The sequence below is a fragment of the Globicephala melas genome, chromosome 15 (genome assembly GCF_963455315.2).
Source record: "Globicephala melas chromosome 15, mGloMel1.2, whole genome shotgun sequence".
NCBI classification, from domain to species: Eukaryota; Metazoa; Chordata; class Mammalia; order Artiodactyla; family Delphinidae; genus Globicephala; species Globicephala melas.
Window position 1 is genome coordinate 25,787,162 of NC_083328.1, and position 19,307 is coordinate 25,806,468.

Below are 19,307 nucleotides of genomic sequence, written 5' to 3' on the forward strand. Positions count from 1 at the left end.
CGCCACAAGCACAGAGACACACAGGCACAGGACGCCCCCAGCCTCATCTGGGCACTCAGGTGCTGGGCTCACGGACAGGCTCACACACAGACACAGGCAAAGACACCGCAAGGGAAACGCACACACCCACACACCCACACTCAGGGATACCGAGACAGCCCCATATGGACACACATACAGAGAGAAGCACACACACACAAACACACACACACCCTCAGACCCACAGGAAGCCTGGACAGCCTTGGCATTCCCAGCAGAGGCTGTTGTGGGCAGACACAGCAAACAGCCCCCAGAATGACCTGCCCCACCTAAGCTGGCATGGAGGGAGTGTTTGCCTTGGTTACAAATCCAGTGCTGGGTGTCCACCCATGCCTGGGTTCTCCCTAGGGCTGAGTCCAGGACCCTGAGATGCCAGAGGGTGGGTCAGGTCAGGGTGGGGAGACCTCTGGGGACAGCTTTAGGGTGTGGATTTGGAACTGGGGTCCTGTCAGATGTGCTTATTTCTTTTTCAAGTTTTTATTTCATTTTATTTATTTTTGGCTGCACCACGTGGCACGCAGGATCTTAGTTCCCCGACCAGGGATGGAACCCACGCCCCTGCAGTGGCAGCACAGAGTCTTAACCACTGGACCGCCAGGGAAGTCCCCAGATGTGCTTAGACTGGGAGTGTTCCATGGGGCTTGGTGGATCCAGGGGTCAAGGAAGCTTTTCTGAAAGCCCACTGCATGCCAGGGGATTCGGAGCTGCCTGCAGCAGAGATCTGTCCAGGCTGAAGGGTCATGCCCATGAGCAGACAGTGGCACAGCGTGACAAGGTCCCCTGTGGTCACATGGGGGTGAAGCAGATTCTAGAAGGAGGTGATGGGTGAGCTGGGTGAGGATGGGGTGAGGGCACTTGCAGCGTGGGGTGTATGTGACAGGCAGTTTAACTGGAGGAACAGGACATGATGAGTGGGGTCCATGTGGGGCACGTTGAGAGAGGGTGCTGGAGCGGGGGGAGGGTCAGCTCCTGCAGGGCCTCTGATCAGTGAGGACCCTGAGCTTTACCTGGAGGGGGACGGGAGCCTGGGGAGGTTTCAAGCAGAGGTGTGGGCAACTGGGGGCAGCACTCAGGAAGTCCTGTGAGAGGAGGACGGGTCATCCAGAGAGGAAGGCAAAGCTTTTAACTCTAAACTCGTTTTTACATTTTGTTTCTATTTAACTTATCTCCAGTCCCCTATACGAATATGCTGCTTTTCCCACTGAGAAAAAAACAAAATTGAGGGAATTCTCTGGTGGTCCAGTGGTTAGGACACCGAGTTTCCATTGCTGGGGACACCACTTTTATCCCCAATCGGGGAACTAAGATCCCGCAAGCCACGCGGCACAGCCAAAAAAAAAAAAAAAAAATTGAATTGAATTGAATTTTGGTTTGGACTCTTCAAAAAAGTCAGCATGATAAATTCTTGTTCCAGATAAAAAGACTTGAAACAGACATGATGATTAAAGGCAATGCAAAAATCTCCTCTGGATCCTCAGTCCTGGAGCAGTGGGCAGAGAGCGGGTTCCCAGGAATCAGGCCGACCTGGGCACGAGTTTCTGCTCACCAGCTCACCAGCTCACCAGCTCTGAGACCTGGGATGGGTCCTTTTGCTTCTCGTAGCCTCAGTCTCTCCATCTGTAAGTGGGAGAATAGCCACCTGTGAGACAAGGAAGTTGACAACAGATGTCACCTATAAATTGGGGAGCACAGTGCCCGGTGCAGGGCGAGGTCCCAGTGATAGCATCTCCTTACTGTGGCTGATTGTGTATTTTGACTAAGCGCCAGAGTGGACTCATGGCCCTCACCAGAAGAAGGAGTGGCTCTGGGATTCTCTGATGCCCAGCTCACAGCAGGTTTGGAGGCCCCTTACCCCGAGCAGTGGACCCCTTGATGCCCCTAAGCTCTGTCACCCTGGCAGGGCTCCCTTCCTCCTTGGGCAAGGAGGAAGGAGCACTAGATTGGGAGTCAGAAACCCCCAGTCAGGTCAGGTTCTTGTGGGCTGTGTGACTTTAGGGTTGTCCTTCCCACCTGGGCCTCCTCTTTCTTCCATGTGAGATGCAGGGGTTCCAGTCGCACCAACTATGTACTGCTATGTGTCACAGCCACATGGGGGATCCAGAAAAATGGCTGGGATGTGGCCGCAGGGCCTCCCTGTGTGGGAGGAAGCTGTGCCGGGCAGTGAAAATAAGAGATGCAAAGGGCCCTGAGCCAGAGTCTGGAGGGCAGTGGTGGGGGCAGTGGAGACCCAGGGAGAGGGAAGCCCCCGCAAAGGAGCCCGCCTTGATGGCAGGGACTCTGTTCAGCTCACTTCTGATGTCCAGTGCCCAGCACGGGCAACTGGACAGACGTTTGATGTGCGACTTGCAATCTGACTCTGTCTGGAGTTGATAAGGGCAAAGGATTGGGGATCAGGGCATTCCAGGAAGAGGGAACAGCCTGTGCAAAGGCCCAGAGGTGTGAGTTGTTTCAGATGCTGTGGCTCTGTGACCTGTTTTCTCCTTCATGGCTGCCTTGAAGGTATTGATAACAATAGTTAGAGCTCATTGTGTGCCGGGTGCTTTACATGCATGATCTCATTCCATTCCTGGGAGTGAGATCCCCTTATTCCCCTGTTTCACAGATGAGGAAACCAAGGCACAGAGAGGTTGAGCTGTCCAAGGTCACACAGCTAGGAATAAGAAGCAGGATTCAAACTGAGACAGTCATCCAGGCCCTTTTCAGGCTGCTGCCCTTCCCCAGAGCCAGGGCAGCCCCCACCTGCAGCCTCTAACATTTGTCTCCCCCTACCCACCCCAGCTTCCCAGAGGTCACATGTGCACCGACGTGGGCTCATAGAACTGGCAGGGACTGTGCACTGTGCTGGCATCCGCACCGCCATGGCCTACATGAACTACGGCTGCTTTTGTGGCCTGGGTGGCCATGGCCAGCCCAGGGATGCCATTGACTGGTGAGTGCATGCTGGGGCCAGAAGGTTCCACCCCCTGGGGTCAGGAAGGAAATATCACCTATGAGGAAATACGCAAAAACGAGGTTGGGGTTTGGGCTAGGAAGATCCCAGCACGCGGTACTACTTGCAGGCAGAGGGCATCCTGGGCAACACGGCCAATGAGGCCAAACTGTGGTGCCAGCTGCCCCCCCCACCGTCTGGCCATGGAGTGATTGATTATGTTAGCTGAAAAAAATTGCACGTCATTGATCAGACTTATTATGCATCAGAACTGTTCTGAGAACCCCTTCGAGCCCTCCCAAACCCCCATTTCAGAGATGAGAAAAGTGAGGCACAGAGAGATCAACTTGCCTGGGGCCACATAGAGAGTGAGGGGTGGGAACTGGGATTTGAACCCAGGCAGCCTGGCTAGATTCACGCCCCCATCACTGCCCTCTGCTGCTGTGTGAGAAGGGCCTGTTCTGTGCGAGGCTGCGGGCTTGGATCTTGCCATGACTTCCTTTCATTTGCCCTCAGGGCCATGGCCATCTGAGGAGGCAGGTATGATGGTGATCCTCGTTTTACAGATGAGGTCCCTGAGGCTTAAAGAGACACAGCCACTCACCATTTCCACTTAGTGCTGGTGGGGGGCAGGGGCGTGGAATGTGACTGTCTCTTCCCAGCTCGGAGGATGTAGCTGTCACTGACAGATCTTTATCCAGCCTCGTGCCTTGGAGGCTCCTGCCATGGGCCCTGCCCTCCCTCCCACACTCTGGCTGTCTAGTTCCTGCACATCTTTCCAGGTACAGCCCAGGCCTCACCTCCTCTAGGAAGCCTTCCCTGAAGCCCAGCTGGGCCTGGCACTTCTCTGGCTCCCAGAAGCCCCTCTCCTAACCCCACATCCCAGCACTTCTCGCCACACACGTGGCACCTGGTGGCTTGTCTGCCTCTCCCCGCCAGACTGGGAGCTCCTTGAGGGCAGAGTGGAATCTGGCTGACGTCTCCCTGCCAGACCCTACTGAGGGGTCAGCGCAGGGTGGGGCTGCTGGATGGATGGAAGCAAGAGCAGTGGATGATTGCACGATGGACAAGTTTACAGACATTGGTGGGTGTTTCTCAGGGAATTTGTATGTTATTATTATCATTACTATTGCTTTCGAGGTGCTCTTACGTGGCAGGCTGGACACCAGTGACACCGTGGGGAGCAGGACAGAAATGGCCCCGCCCTCATAGAGGTCTTGGTCAGGGAGGACAGCTGCTAATCAGTCTTCTCCCTAATTAGGGTCTCATCAAAAACCTGCCCGGAGGGAAGGAACCTGGGCTTAGGAGAGGGTGTGATCAGGAGACTGTCAGAGCCTGGGGAGATGTGGGATCTGGATGGCATCCTGGGGGTGGGGCGGGTACTCAGGCTGAGACCTAGAGCAGGAAGAGGGGGCATGAAGTTCTCCCAGGCAGGGGGCAGAGTGTGGGCAAAGTCAGGAGATGGGGAGGGTGTGGCTCGCTCCAGGAACAGAGAAGAGACCACTGTGGCTGGAGCTCGGAGACTCAGAGAGTGAGGCAGGCAGGGGCCAGGCTCGAGTGTGGCAGAGGGATGGAGGCAGCGCAGGACACACTGAGGTCGGTGGAATTATTTCCCAAGATGGGGATTCTCAGGGAGAAGGCTTGGACCAGAAGATGCTGTCACCCTGTGGGTCCTCACTCACCCGAAGTCCTGGCACAGGAGGATGGCCAAGAGAGCATCCCTGCCTTCACCCACCCGGCGGTCTGCCTGTCTGCCACCCACAGGTGCTGTCATTCCCACGACTGCTGCTACAAACGTGCCGAGGTTGCTGGCTGCAGTCCCAAGATGGAGCGCTATTCCTGGCAGTGTGTCAATCAGCACATCCTGTGTGGTGAGTTCCCAGCATCAGACCCGGTAGCAACCACTGGCTGGAGCATAGAGGGACTTCCAAGTATAGGCAGGGCCCATCTCTCCCCATCTGCCCCAGTCTCCACTGTGCCCTATTGTCTGCCTGACATTGAGGCCAAGTGTCAATTACTATAGCTCATTTCTCCTGTGCTGTTGATTTTGTTATGGAAAAGGAATATTTCTATCAGACCCAGGAAAACAGAAGGTAGGTCAAAAGGCTGAATGCTTCAAGAAAAATGGGGAATGGTGAGCCCATTTATTTGTCAAAATGAAGAGTACACCTGGGTCTGATATATCCCCTTTGCTTCGCTCATTAGCACTGCCTGCCCCAGGGGATGTCTGAGTTTGCAAACCCTGGCCTCTGGCCAACAGCTTAGTCCATGATTCAGATTCTGTGACGTTGCCAAGCCTTGATCTCTCAGGGCCTCAGTTTCCTCATTGGTAAACTGGGGGCGGAAATCAAGCCGGCCTATTGTAAGGATGAAGTGACAGTGTCACTGTGCTTCATGCCTAGTAGATGTCATTAATGTCTGGTGAAGAAATGACCCAACACAGAACCTCCGGTGAAGATGACCAGGCACTATTTCACTAAGCCCAGGATTTGGGGAAGGACAAGAAGACAGTTCTGTGTAACCCTGAACCCCCCAAAAGAAAGTAATTTCTCTTTCAATTTTCTTTTAATCCTTCTAATTTTGTGAAATTAGGAGAAAGTCTCAGTTCAGTGTTACGTTAGCTGAAACATCCCTGGGTCACTTGCTGGTCCTTTTTAACCAAGAGAGTAGGTTTCTGGCTTATAACGTTATTCAAAAACCATTCTATTCCTAAATTTAATTCTGGCCTTAAAAAAATTCTTCATTATCTATCTATCTGTTTATCTATCTATCTACCTATCTATCATCTATCTTTAACCACAAGCAGCGTGTATTTAATGAGGATAATTATAACATAACCTGATATCACTGTACATTTTACATGACCGGCCACTTCTTTTTTTAAAAAACTATTGTTAACTTGCTCCATATCATTTTATTTATTTATTTGTTTGTTTATTTATTTATGGCTGCATTGGGTCTTCATTGCTGCCCGCGGGCTTTCTCTACTTGCGGTGAGTGGGGGCTACTCTTTGTTGCAGTGCGCAGGCTTCTCATTGTCGTGGCTTCTCTAGTTGCAGAGCACAGGCTCTAGGTGCCCGGGCTTCAGTAGTTGTGGCTCGTGGGCTCTAGAGCGCAGGCTCAGTTGTTGTGGCGCATGGGCTTAGTTGCTCCGCGGCATGTGGGATCTTCCTGGGCCAGGGCTTGAACCTGTGTCCCCTGCATTGGCAGGCGGATTCTTAACCACTGCGCCACCACGGAAGCCCAGTCTTGGTACTCTTGTTGAAAATCACTTGGCTCTTAGATCAGTGATGTCTCTGAGCCTGTTTCCTTACCTGGAAGATGGGTGTTGCAAAGATGGAAGAAGTTTTATAACGTGATAACCAAATTGGATGGAAGTTGTCACTTTCTTCCCTACCGTCTTCTCCATCCCTCATCCTCATCTGAACCTCTCTCTGACCCCCACTACCTCCACCTGAGAGAACTGAGGATCTGGTGTGATTCTCCACTAAAACCCCAGCTTCTGCAGACTTGTTCTCCTCTAGAGGGAAGGAGGCTATCCTAAGGGTTACGTAGAAAGATGTTCTTAGATATGCATGGATTCGCAGCTGTATCCTCTGAGTCTGAATTAGGAGTTGGCACAGAGCAAAACTGAATTAATTTGGAGACATAACATCAAGGACTGAAAACGCCCCAGACATCAATCATCTCATCCAACCCTCTCACTTAGAATTGGGGAAAATGAAGCCCAGGGAAAGAAGTGACTTGCTTAACATAGTGGTGATAAGCCCACTTCTGGGCATATTCCCTGTCCCCAAATTGCCCCCTTCCACTATGGGTGGAGAGGAGAAGTGGGCCTTGAATGGGAAATGTGTTAAAGACCTTTCTCTTCTTCCTTCAATCATTTTTACAAACCATGTAAAAATGATGTTTGTAAAATATTTATTGGTGTGTCTGCTGGTGGAGTCTGTGACTGTTTGCAGAACTGCCCTCCCTGAACCAAACGAAGAGAACCAAAATATCTATTATGCATTTTTTTTGCTAAAAATATTCTTATTCTGTTTGGAAACATTCTGAACATAGTTGTTTGCTTAATTATAGGTGTGGCTCATTTTCCATTTATGGGCCTGACTTAAATATATATTTTTTCAATGTTAAGCATATAATAATATTTACTGGCAGGCCTTTATTTTAAACTTAACCCTTGGGAGCTAGGTTTCCTCTTCAGTTTTTATTATTCTTGAATAACATGAAGCTGTTGGGCTCCTGAGGCCATGGAGCAGTGAGACCCAGGCTTGCTTTTGAAAGGATCTTTCTTGCTCAGGGAAAAGGGTGGGAGCACAAAGGAGGCATAGGCATTGGGTCAGCTCTGTGGCCTTGGATAAGTTACTAAATCCCTCTGAGCCTCACTTTCCTCATCTGTAAAATGGGAATAATAAAACTCTGGTGTTGGGTTTGTATAAGAATCAGAAACAATGTATGGCTTTTCTGTATTCTCCCAAAAATTATTATTGAGAATCTACTCAGTGCCAGGCTCCCTCCTAGGTTTTGGGCAAAACAGAGAAGCAAGGCTCTGTGGTCTAAAAAGAGGAGAGCAGTAAATAGCGTCTGTGCCAATTGTTTTTACAAGTGCTGTGTCGGAAGAGAAAGCAGTGAAGTATTATACCAACTACAACATAGATGAACCTTGAAAACGTGAAGCTCAGTAAAAAAAAGCCAGACACAAAAGGTCACCCATTGTATGATTCCATGTATATGAAATGTCCAGACTAGGGAAATCCACAGACAGAAGGCATATTTGTGGTTACCAGGGACTCCGGAGAGTGGAATTGGGGAGTGACTTAATAAATATGGGGTTTCTTTTGGTCTGATAAAAATGTTTTGGAACTAGATAGAGGGGATGGTGGCAGAACATTGTGAATGTACTGAATACCACTGACTTGTCACTTTAAAGTGGTAAATTTTGTTATGGGAATTTTGCCTCAGTAAAAATGTATCCTCACCCCAGAATGCTCAGGGGTCAGAGAAGGTCTCACTGACAAGATGCCATTGAAGCAGAGACTTGGGGAATGAAGGAGTCGTGGGAAGAGGTGGTGGGAACAGCCAGTGCAAAGGCCCTGAAGTAGGGATGAATGTCTGGGTGGTTTGAGGAGGATGAGGCTGGAGTAGAGTCACCCAGGGAGAGAGTAGTAGGTGATAATAGAATGATGAGGGCCAGATCCCCCAGGCCGTTGGAGGCTTTCCTTTGAGGGAGATGGAGAGCTAGGGAGGGTTTTGAGCAGAGGAGGGACATGATCCGATCTGCATTTTAACCGTACTGCATTTTTGGCTGCTGCATAGAACATATGCTGGAGGGAGCAAGGGTGGAAGCCAGGCACCTGTATGAAGCTGTCCCAGGGATCTGGGTGAGAGGTGGCTTGGGCAGGTGGTGGCAGTGGAGATGGTGGAAGGGGGGCTTCTGGACATGTTTGGCTGGAAGGTGGAGCTGAGGGACTCGCTCATGGATGGGGGAGGGAAGGGGAACTGGCTGGAGTGTTCATGCGAGTCACCCTGTCCTTAGACAGCTGTCCTCCGGTTGCAACCCTGGAGCTTCAATGGCTCTTTCCTCAGAAATCCCTACCCCACCAGGTCCCGTTGCTCCGAGGGTGTACGTGTCTCTGTTGTGCAGCGGCCCCTGGAAATTTTACAGGCAGAAGGGCTGGCTCCTGCACCAGCTGGTTCATTTACCAATTTTTACATATTATTTTTATCTATCTATCTGTTCATCTGTCCATCTGTCTATCCATCCATTTATCCACATGCTTTTTCTGATTCAAACCTAATCCACCTTTCTTGTGAAAAATTAAAACATTCCAGAAACACTGTAATGTAGAAAGTTACACTCCATCCACCAGAGTTAACTAGCTTCTGTTAAGTTTGGCATCTTTTCCTCCAGATTTGTGCATGTGTAAACAAACAATAGCAAAAATCAGATCACACTATGTATATTTTATTTTTTTTTCACTTAATATAGTGTCTTGGACATCTTGGAACATCTAGGTCAGCCTCATTCTTTTAAAGCCAGACATCACCTATGGCAGAGTGTCTCCATCTTGACACTTTGGACATTTGGGGCTGGAAATTCTCCAGTGAGGGGGCCGTCCTGGGCATCGTAGAGTTTAGCGGCGTCCCTGGCCTCTAACCAACCAGATGCCAGTAGCACCCCCAATCCCCCACGTGACAACCAAAGATGTCTCCGCACACTGCCAAATGCCCCCCGGGGGCCCCAACTGAGAATGGCCAGTGACACGAATGTACTTTATTTTGCAGAGACCATGGCTGTTCCTAAGTCTTTGTGCACTTGTGAGAGGGTTTTGTAGCATGGAGTCCTAGAACTGTTGGGTCAAATGGTGTATCTGAGGTGCCCTTAGAATTTATATGTAGAAAGGACTGGAGAGCAGCCTGAAAGAGGGTTAGAGAACTTGTCCTGGATGGGTATTTACTCGGCAGGAGCATTTAAAAAATGTAAATGATGTTTATTGTAGAGGCTGGGGAGGGGCTAAAGGGAGACCTGGTAGAGATTAGGGAGGAGGAAGGCCACCAAAGTCCCCACAAGCCACCTCCTTTCGGCACTGAGTGGTATAGGTATTTTAAGTCTAACAAATAATGTAAACTAAACTTTGAAATAGCTGCCCTTCAAATTTGGTTAATTGAGATTGCTTTTTCCACGATGAAAGCACCGTATGGCTCAAAGTAGAAGAGTTTCAAATTAGAAAATGTAAAAGTTTGGTGGGAAATAAAACTCCATTGACACTACCCAGACATCCATTTGATTAACCTTCTGGTGGTGGTGGTGGTGTTTTGTCTTTTTTGAGTGCATAATACATAAAAAACATAGCAGTGTGTTTTGTACCCCTTATTTTCCTCTTAAGTATAAGCTCTTTTCCATGTCATTAAAACTCTATTAAAAGAATAGATATATGTATAACTGAGTCACTTGCTGTACACCTGAAACTAACAAGATCAACTAACTAAACTAACTAAATCAACTATACTCTAATATATATATATATAAAAACTCTATTAAACAATCCTCTGTTACAAACTTGAATTTGTAAGGGTGGGCGAGTGCCCCGAGTTGACACCCTACTCCCTTCCTGCAGACAAGCCAGGAGGCCTGGGGTCGGGCAGAGCTGAGTTGGGGCCCAGTCCCCACACCCCTTCCTGGATTTTTCCTCTGTAAGGTTGGGGTGCCAATGGCACTGCCCTGAGAGGACTGGGTGAGATGGGGACCATAGAGCCATCTCTTTGCCCAGTGCCTGGCTCCGCATAACTGCACAGTTAACGCCAGCTCCCATCGTCCTGACTTTTTCTGTTGTTATCCATTTACTGAATTATAACCAAGGCAGTTTTTCTTTTCTGGGCCGCGCCGCGCCACATGGCTTGTGATCTTAGTTCCCTGACCAGGGATCAAACCTGGGCCCCCTGCATTGGGAGCGTGGTGTCTTACTCACTGGACCACCAGGGAAGTAAGTCCCTGGGAAGCTTAATAAATGAATTTAAGGGAGAAAGATTTTCCCTCTCAGTCCTTTGTTAATTTTTCCAATTAGGCAAGGAGGAAGTATCAATTGCACGATAGTCTGACTGCTAGAGAGGGTAAACCTCTCTTACACTTGCTAATCTCCCTTTTTCTTTAAACCAAGACACTCCAATTTGGGGGCTCACAGCTTTCAGGTGGGCAACAGCATTTAACTAGACTTTGATATCAGGACTTTATCTTCATTGGTTTTTGTTGTTGTTTTTGCTTTCTTTGTTTTTTAGTCAGTTTCTTATATTTGTGGTATAAGATTTTGGTTTTCCATTTATGTCAGTGATAGAATTTATTTGATGCAATTTAATACCATTTAATATAATGAAATCATAATTTATTTAATAATTGACTTACTATTAGAAATAAAGGGGATTTAAAGCTAGCATCTTGAAGCTGCTATGGGTCTGAGTTTGGGAAACCCTGTGTGCAGTCATGCAGATAAACACCTTTAATCAACTCAGCTCATTACAGAGGGTCCCGGGCCCCCTGCCTCCTGCTTGACATCCCCCACCCCTCCCCCACTCATCGCTCCATCCCCTCCTGGTGCTGCCAAGCTCTTCAAGTGTTGCCCTGAGAGAAGCTGATGAATTTTCTGAGTCTCATGCTTCACCTTGCTAGGATCTCCATGGAACTTGTGCATTTTAAGAGGGGATCTTTAAAGATTAGCTGACAGCTTAAGGAGGTCAGCTGCAGCTCATAAGCACCTGCTGTATGCCCTGGATTTTACTGACTTGGTCTCTTTTCATTCTCCCAACAGCCCTTAGAAGTAGGTACTTTTAGTATCCTCATGTGGCCCCTGTGGAAACAGCCTGGGAAGGATGAAGTGATGTGCCCAAAGGAACTATATCCATGGCCAAGCTGGCTACCTCCAGAGTTCATGCTTCACTGTGCCTCTGGAAGAAATTTGGCAAGATTTAATAGTGGGTGTTTTTTTCCCCCCCATTTTGTGGATAATTAAAAACCCACAGTCAAAGGCAGATGACATATCCATAGCTGTTATACCTTCTAAATTAATAAGATACAACTTGAAGATCACAAAGTCTTTCCAACCTAAAGGAATGACTGTCTAGCAGTGGAATTCCCAAGGCAGAAGGAGATTTATCTTTGGGTGGCAACCTTTGCACCTCTGTATAAGGTAGGCCCAGGGTGGAAGAGATGGAATATATGATTGTTACCTAAAACAAACTATTTTCTTATTCAGTATCATGTCATGTGCATATAATGACATTTTACTTCTTCTTTTCCAATTTGGATACCTTTTATTTCTTTTTCTTGTCTGATTGCTGTGGCTAGGACTTCCAATACTATGTTGAATGGAAGTGGCAAGAGTGGGCATCCTTGTCATGTTCCAGATTTCAGAGGGAAGTCTTTTAGCTTTTCACCATTGAGTATTATGTTGGCTATGGGAACAAACTGTTCTCTTGAAGGAGCATCTGAAAGAGACCTGGAGAGAAAAGGCAAAGAAATGCAGGTAGAACCAACATTGATGGAGTTACACGCGTAGGGCCAAGCCCCTGCCGGGCACGTTACATAGGCTTTCTCACCCATGCTTCCCAATAAACCTGCAGAGCAGATGGTGCCCCCATCTACATGAGGACTTGGCTCAGAAAGTTTAGGTAAGACCACACAGCTAGGAACTAGCAGAGAAGGCATTCTGAAAAAAAAAAGCCTGGATGGTTCCCAGGCACCTACTGCTTATCTAAATGGATCCTTAAATGCACTAGTGTAATACTGACGCAGAAGAGAAGCTAAAAGGGCATATGGACTTTGGACTTCCTCTCTGAAAACACTCCCCTGGCAAGTTCAATTTCCTTTTCTGTAAAATGGGCTGAACATCACCTCCCTCGGGAGTTATGGAGAGAGAGAGAGAGAGAGAGAGAGAGAGAGAGAGAGATAACGTGGTGAACTGTCAAAGTGTCACCCAGATGCAATTTATGCCCTTCCTTGTCCCCAGCTTTACTGGCTTCCCTTGCATTTATCTTCAAGTCTCTCCAAGTCCCTGCTCTAACCTCAGTTTTCCCACTTCTTCCAGGACCAGTGGAGGACAAATGCCAAGAACTCATGTGCAAGTGTGACCAGGAGATTGCTTACTGTTTAGCCAAAACTGAGTACAACTTAAAGTACCTCCTTTACCCCCGTTTCTTGTGTGGGAAGGATTCGCCCAAGTGTGACTGACTAGCATGACTTGAAATGTCTTTTTTGCACAAGGAAATAAAACTTCTTTTTGTGGAATAACAGCCTTATTTAGTTCTTTGCAGGAGGAAGCTGGGGCCAATTGTTAAAGCTGAAACCCTCGTGTTTGCTTTCACTCCTGTCCCGAACTTGGGGCTGGAGCCAGTTTGGTTTCCAGCTTAATGTCAAAAGTCCCACGCCTATTTTATAAAACCACAACTTTATGACTGCATTAGGTTTGGTACCATTTGAGGTTCAACCTTTATGAAAAGAGCTGAGCCTTGTCTTCTAACCTGCTCCCGATGGCAGGTAGTCAAAAGTGAGCAAACACCTACCATGTGCTTGGCCTTGCTTTCGATTCTGGGCTGAAGCAATAAACAAAATGGCCACATGATGCCCAACCTTGTGAAGTTCAAGTCTAGTAGTTGTTAGCTCGAGTCTTCTGCCCTATCCCACTCCACCTTTAACAGTTAAAATTTATTTCCTGATTACAAAAGTAGTACCTATGCACTGCTAAAAAAAAATAAATAAAAAATAAAAGTAAAATTGAGAAATATATAAAGGAGAAAACACCCCACTCCAGTTCTCAGTCCACAATAACCACTTCTAGTATCTTAGTGTGCTGCCCATCAGTCTTGTCTATAATGTGTTAAAAGTGTAATTGAGACTCTATGCTGTATGATTTTCATAAGCTTTTTTCCATTTCTCCATGTCTTTAAAAAAAATCTCTGGAAACTTCATTTCCAAATGTATTAGATACATTTCCAGCTGTATTAGATACTATTTTATAGACTGCTACCTTTTGGACATTGGTGATACTTCCTATTTTTATCAATTACTGATGCGGTGAGGATGCTTGTGAATAAATCTTTGCCCCCCTCCCACCCTTTTATTATTCCTTAACTGAGATTTGCAGAAATGGAATTCTTGCATTAAAGGGTCTGAATATTTTAAATCGACTCCCCATTTTGACACACCAAGCCAAGAGGGTCTGAGGGCGGAGAGGCAGCCGGTGGCCCTGGCTCTGATATGCCTGTCCCTCCTGCAGGCGATAAGGAGGGAGAGCCCAGCCCAGCCTGTTTGCTCTCCACCAAGACTGCTTTGCAATCCCCCCCCAGACAGAGCACGTGTGGGTATTACTCATCTTTGAAGCATGATTTGGGGAGTGGGTGGGGATGGTGTGGGGGGAGGCCAAGGGGGGGGCAGGTAGGGAGTGCTGGACTGGGAGTCTGGCCTGGGCCCAGCTCCACCAGTGCCACCCAGCCTCCATCTCTTCATCTGAAAAGAAGAGTAACCCTGCGAGCCATGAGGCCAGGGACATGAAGGTACTGCATGCAGATCGGCTGGGCCATCAGTGTCTCCGGCAGGTCACGAGGGTTAAACAGGTAAAGTCAGGCAGCCTCAGGGCCTGATGAACAGACACAGGAGGAAAGAAAACATTCTCCCTCCTTTCACTTAAGAAACCTTACGTGGCTCCTCCTCCGCTCAATGTCCACGTCAAGCTGGGGAACTTAAGTGTGACCAGTAGGTTGTACTGAGCAATGCAGATTTTCTTCATGCTTCCTAAACAGTTTATTTTTCTCTACATAGAAGTTTTACCTGTATAAAAGAATCTTTATTTTTATTTTAAGTAACTTCTTTAAACTTTCAGAAGCAAAGTTTGAGTGAAATCTTCAAAGATACAAAGGGTTAATGAATGGTTCATGGAGTCACAAAAAAACATTTTGGATGCCAGCTTATCTCTGCAGGGCCAGTCTTCAGGTTGACCGCCTTTCACACCTGCTGCTGTCACACTGGAAGGGAATCAAAGGCCACAGTTCATTTCATATTTACAATTACAGCACTTGGTGTAATTATACTTGTTGTTTTATACATCAGAACAGAGTGTACGGTGGGAGGTCAATGTACAAAATGTTTCCTTAAACAAATGGACTAGCCTGGATTTTACAAATTAAATTCTTAAAAACAAAACAAAGTAAACCCCAAAACAACAATTTTAAGTAGCACTGAAGCAGCTCGGCCTGATGTGAATTACTCTCCATGAAATGCCTGACATCCCACTCAATTCCCCCAGAAAAAGAGATGCAAACTTTCAACGATTACAAGTAGAAAACAGTGATGGCAAGTCTAACCACCATCATTCTAATCTTGAACTGAATCCTTTCAGAGGTTTAACTCTGAAACCGTCTAGCAACTCTTAAATAAGACAGAGTCGCCAACCGGATTTTGGTTTTTCCTCTGTGTTTTTTATATGCAACTGCCATGCCTATGACAAAATCTCCTGTTCTCCTAAACTTAACTTAGAGGACAGGCCTGGGCCTGGGCTCAGTCTCAGGGCTCCAACTTGCCCTGGGAGCCTTGTGTCAGTCTCTGAGGTTATTAGCGCAAGCAGGACTGAGACCCACTCCATGTACTCTGAGAACCCTGGGTCCCTGCCAGGTGTCATGGACTGGGCCTCCCAAGACCCCACGAGGAAGGTGGCTGGGTGGGAGGCACGGTGGCTTTGTCAGCCAAGCGCTGGGGCGCCAGTCCCTGCTGCCACAGGCAGAGGGAGAAGACCTGGCTGTAGCCTTTGACAGACAAAGCAGCACCTTGTTTACTAGGGGCAGAAAATAGGGTGTCCGCTCCCCATCCCCCTCGCCACACTTAAGCATCAGAGCTTGGCTGGCAGGGAGGCTGGAAGAGTCCCTCAGAGGCTGGGCAGCGTCAGTCACAACACCTGGGTTTCCAGCCGTCGGACCTCCTTAACCACGTGATCAATGTTAATAATTGGGTTAAAGTACAGGGCCCAGTAAAACAGACAGTTGCAAACAAATTGAGGGATGAGGGGCCAGAACATGGCCACAAAAAGCCCCTGTGTTGATACTTTCCAAAAGTGGCTCCACATCCTCTGAGGCACAGTCCTGAAAAAGGAAGAGAAGCATTTGAGAGGCAGAATAGTGATGGCGTTTCTAACGACAGCGCCGAGGCACTCAGACCCTGGGCCTTTGCCTGATGCGGTCTGGCTGCCAGTGCTGCAGAGACCTTGTTTCCTGTCCCCAGTGCCCCAGACATACCTTTCCTGACCACTCCACCTTCAACTCCCAGGACGCAGCCTAGAGGGTGCCTCCTCAGGGCACTGTCGCCCAGTCCCCACGCCTGGTCCCACAGGCGAGGCCTCCCCAGCACAGTCCCAACTCCACCTGCTTCTTCGCTGGGTCGCTCTTGTACGTATTTAACATAATCTTTTCTCTGCTAGGCTGCAGGCCTTCAGAGTATAAACTGTCTTCTTTACCAAAAGATCTGTGGTGTCCAGCAGAGAACCAGGGGCAGAGTAGGGGCTCAATCAACTGTGCCTGAATAAGTGAGTTCGCTGAATTGAAATAAATGAGGGAGAGTCTTGTCAGGTTCTCAGAACTTTTTATAAGGCTGCTCCTGATGCATGAGGCCAAGACCCCTTCACGTCATGGGCTGTTTCAGGCGGAAAGGATGCTGGTGTGCTGATGCATTACTTCTGCCTGCCCAGCAGCCATACCCTGTCTTCTGGAAGCACCTTTTGAGTTTCCCTTTAGGGTGTCTCCCTCTCCTATTCTCTTCCATGTGGTCTGGTTGGGGCATCAGCTAGCCCCTGGTTGGGGGAGAGGCTGTGAGTGCACACCTGCATCTGGACACGGGGAGCCCACAAACCCCTGCACTTGTGATGGGTTTGGGGTGGCAGGGGGAGGCTGTGACCCAGGCTGGGCCAATCAGAGCAAAGGCATGTGAGCCTCAGGCTTTCACAAGCCTCAGAAGTGCTCTCTTTCCTCCAGGGCTGCTAAGCTGCTCAGATCGACACCCAGAGTGATCAAGGGCCCCCAAACAAAGACGTTGTTGAGGCTGAACAGAGCAGAGCTGTAAGAGAGAGAGAGAGGGAGGGGGGAGGGGGAGGGAGGGAGAGAGGGAGAGGGAGAGGGTGGCCCTGATGACAGCATTTGGGTCTCTGGGTCCAGCCATGCAGGAAGCCTTCACTGGGCATGTCCCTTGGTAGGAAAGCCAATTTAGGTTGGTTTCTCTAACTTACAACCAAGAGTCACTTGACTCAGTGACTGTCTAGTCCAACTTTCTCATTTTATGCATTAATCCAGAGAAATTATCACTGTTCCAGCTGGTGGCAGTGCAGGATTAGAACTCATGCCTACAGAATTCCTCATCAAATCCCTTTATGCTCTGCCACACTGCTGCTTTTCGTAAAGTACCCTCTTCTTCTCACTTGTTTATTCCTCAATTACTGAAGCCCGTCACTCCCCGCGCCGCAGGAATTAGCCAGCACATCGCATGGGGAGAAGGCGCATGGGACGCACTTTGACAGTGAGTGCCACCAGAGCCACCCCAGCCCCAACACAAAGGCATTTTCCTGTTTGCTGCTTAAGCAGTATTTCTAAACCAGAGCCCGGGGCGTCTTCTCGAGTCTGAACAACACTCCACAGAGGACTTCTCCTCCACTTGGTATTTCTTTCCCAGTCTCTGTTGCTCCAACCGTCTCCTACATAAAAACACACTTACTTCAGTTCACTTCTTGACCAGGTCCTCCAAAAGGAGAATAATTCCAGAACTGAGAGTAACATGGCATTGACGATGAGAAACCGTGATGTCCAGTAATGGACCTCCAGCCAGTCCCAAGCAAATTCAGCAATCAGCTGGTATGGAAGGAAGGAGTACTTGACAAGGAATTCTCTCCACTGCTTCCATGTGGGCTCTCTAAGATCCTTTAAAAGTAACACACAAGTAAATAAAACTACATAAAAATGGACACAAAAAATCATGAGGATTGACTTTTACACAAAATACTGTGGTTATCCCAGTGAGTTTTACATTTATTAAAACATACATACACATACACGCATATGCAACAATCTAAAATGAGATTTCCATCCACAAACTCACCTTGTAATAATTAATCTTACACTGGATAAATGTTACCAAAGAGGCTGAACTGAGATGCTTGTTATATAATTGTGGAAGCTCAGAAGTAAAAAAAAATCTAAGCATGAGTAATCTAAGCATTATTAATAATGAGGTTGAAATGAATAAAAATTAACCAGCTTTACAATTTCTTCACCACTGCAAGGGTAGCTCAAACAATTTCAATTCAACAGCTCATCTGTGGTAGAATGATAACAGGTCATGGGAAAAGTAAACATATACCTTTAAAAAGTAATTTTGGGAAAATGAAAAATTTTCCTTACAGAATTAGCAGGTAATCTGTAACGAGAGCATTTAAACAACTCATGAGCATCCAGAGGCTAATGAAAGCCAAGCAAGACTGTGTACAACGGAGCAGACACTGAGCATCCCAAGAAGAAAGTCAGCGTGATAAGCGGGCAAGGGTTGATGGGGCTCTTTAAAACGGAAAGGTCAGGGGGTCTCTGTGCTCCCAGTCCAGCAAGGGCAGGGAACAGCTGAAAACTGGGTAATCAGAGAAACACTGTGCAAAGGGGCTAACCTGCAGGCTTAAAACTACACCCAAGGCTGAGGTCAATTAGGTAGGCATTTGATTCAAGTGTTTAGAAAAGGGTCTTTGGAGATTTAGGAATTCTGTTTCAACATCATATACGATGATTCCTATATCCATGTGACTTTCGATATAAACGGATCAGAGGGACTGCCCCAAAAGTACCAACGTAAAGGACATTACCCTCTGATGACCAACTAGACACAATCACCCTGAGTCAATGCGATCCACTGACAGTTCTGAAGGAATCCATCAGAGCTGTGGTGGGTAGCTATCCCTGCCAAAGGCCCTGTGGTCAGCTGACTTGATGACTCCCATCAGTGAGCTGGATGACAGCTTACTATTCTGAGGCCAACAGGACGGATACTAACCCTGCCTTGTGGTAGGACAAATAATCATCCTTTGGGGATCCTGTTAAGAGACAGATTACCAAGCTGGAGGGCCCACAGATCTAACCCTTGGGCAATCTGGACCTATGCTATCTTCTTTTATAACAGAAGCAAAGCTGGGTTTTTCCCCCCTAAATATTTCAAGTCCAGAGGGTAACCCCTCTTGCTATGCAATGCAGGAAACAAAACAGGCTTCTGGGAGTGGGGAAGTTCCTGCTGTATTTTCTTTCGTAGGGGCTCTCCTTGCAAAATTCAAATGAAGCCTCTGTTGTTTCCTCTTCTCTGACAGGCGCCAGCCATGTCTCCAATTCCATCCCACACTGAGGAACGGCAGCATGAAGCCACTCAAGGCCCTCTCCAGACCCACCAGAAGCTTGGTGATGATGTCCTCCCTGGAGCTGTCTTCTTGCAGAGGGCAGATGGTATGGATGAAGGGCAGGAAGGTGTCTGTGTAGTCAAACAGGTAGAGGTACAGCAGACAGAGTCTCGGGGAGCTCTTGAGGGCGTACAGCAGGAACAGGGACCTGCCCGGGTTCACGGCCTGCAGAGGATGAGGCGGGTGCAGGGACTCGTTACAACAATAGCTGCCCACTCCCCACCCAGGCTCCTTCCGCAGTCTCACGCCCTCCTCCACGTGGTTTGCACTGGGAATGAATGAATGAATGAATGGGAAGAAGGGGCCAAGTAATCCATCTGTTAGGCTACATTATAGAAAGATCCAGTCTCTCTCCATGGGTGGGGAGGGATAGGGGGATGAGA

The 19,307-nt window shown here is 48.1% G+C and overlaps 2 protein-coding genes across 3 annotated transcripts in view; one reads left to right on the forward strand and one right to left on the reverse strand.

Annotated features, from left to right (window-relative positions):
• Positions 1-1,452: 1,452 nt before the first annotated feature.
• PLA2G10 (phospholipase A2 group X) lies at positions 1,453-12,892 on the forward strand. Of its 2 annotated transcripts, XM_030884018.2 has the most exons (4): positions 1,453-1,874; positions 2,818-2,968; positions 4,733-4,839; positions 12,550-12,892. In XM_030884018.2, exons 2-4 carry the CDS (start codon positions 2,898-2,900, stop codon positions 12,690-12,692), a joined length of 321 nt encoding a protein of 106 aa, XP_030739878.1. In that variant the 5' UTR covers positions 1,453-1,874; positions 2,818-2,897; the 3' UTR covers positions 12,693-12,892. The 2 variants fall into 2 exon arrangements, with proteins under 2 accessions (XP_030739878.1, XP_060140156.1); XM_060284173.1 differs by lacking the exon at positions 1,453-1,874 and having other exon boundaries at positions 2,538-2,968.
• A 1,401-nt stretch (positions 12,893-14,293) lies between these two features.
• The window catches only part of BFAR (bifunctional apoptosis regulator), a 28,790-nt gene continuing 23,776 nt past the window's right edge, over positions 14,294-19,307 (reverse strand). Inside the window, exons 6-8 of the mRNA XM_030884017.3 lie at positions 18,916-19,089; positions 17,211-17,413; positions 14,294-15,592 (exon numbers count right to left, since the gene is read on the reverse strand). Coding sequence (XP_030739877.1) covers positions 15,400-15,592; positions 17,211-17,413; positions 18,916-19,089 — 570 coding nt within the window. The 3' untranslated portion in view covers positions 14,294-15,399. The remainder of the gene's footprint in view (positions 15,593-17,210; positions 17,414-18,915; positions 19,090-19,307) is intronic.

What these genes read in the sequence shown, in the direction of transcription:
- PLA2G10 (XM_030884018.2), top strand. Translation starts at nt 2,898, where the DNA reads ATGGCCTACATGAACTACGGCTGCTTTTGTGGCCTGGGTGGCCATGGC. An exon ending in CCCAGGGATGCCATTGACTG is followed by an intron (nt 2,969 to 4,732) that starts GTGAGTGCATGC and finishes TGCCACCCACAG; the next exon opens with GTGCTGTCATTCCCACGACT. An exon ending in CAATCAGCACATCCTGTGTG is followed by an intron (nt 4,840 to 12,549) that starts GTGAGTTCCCAG and finishes CACTTCTTCCAG; the next exon opens with GACCAGTGGAGGACAAATGC.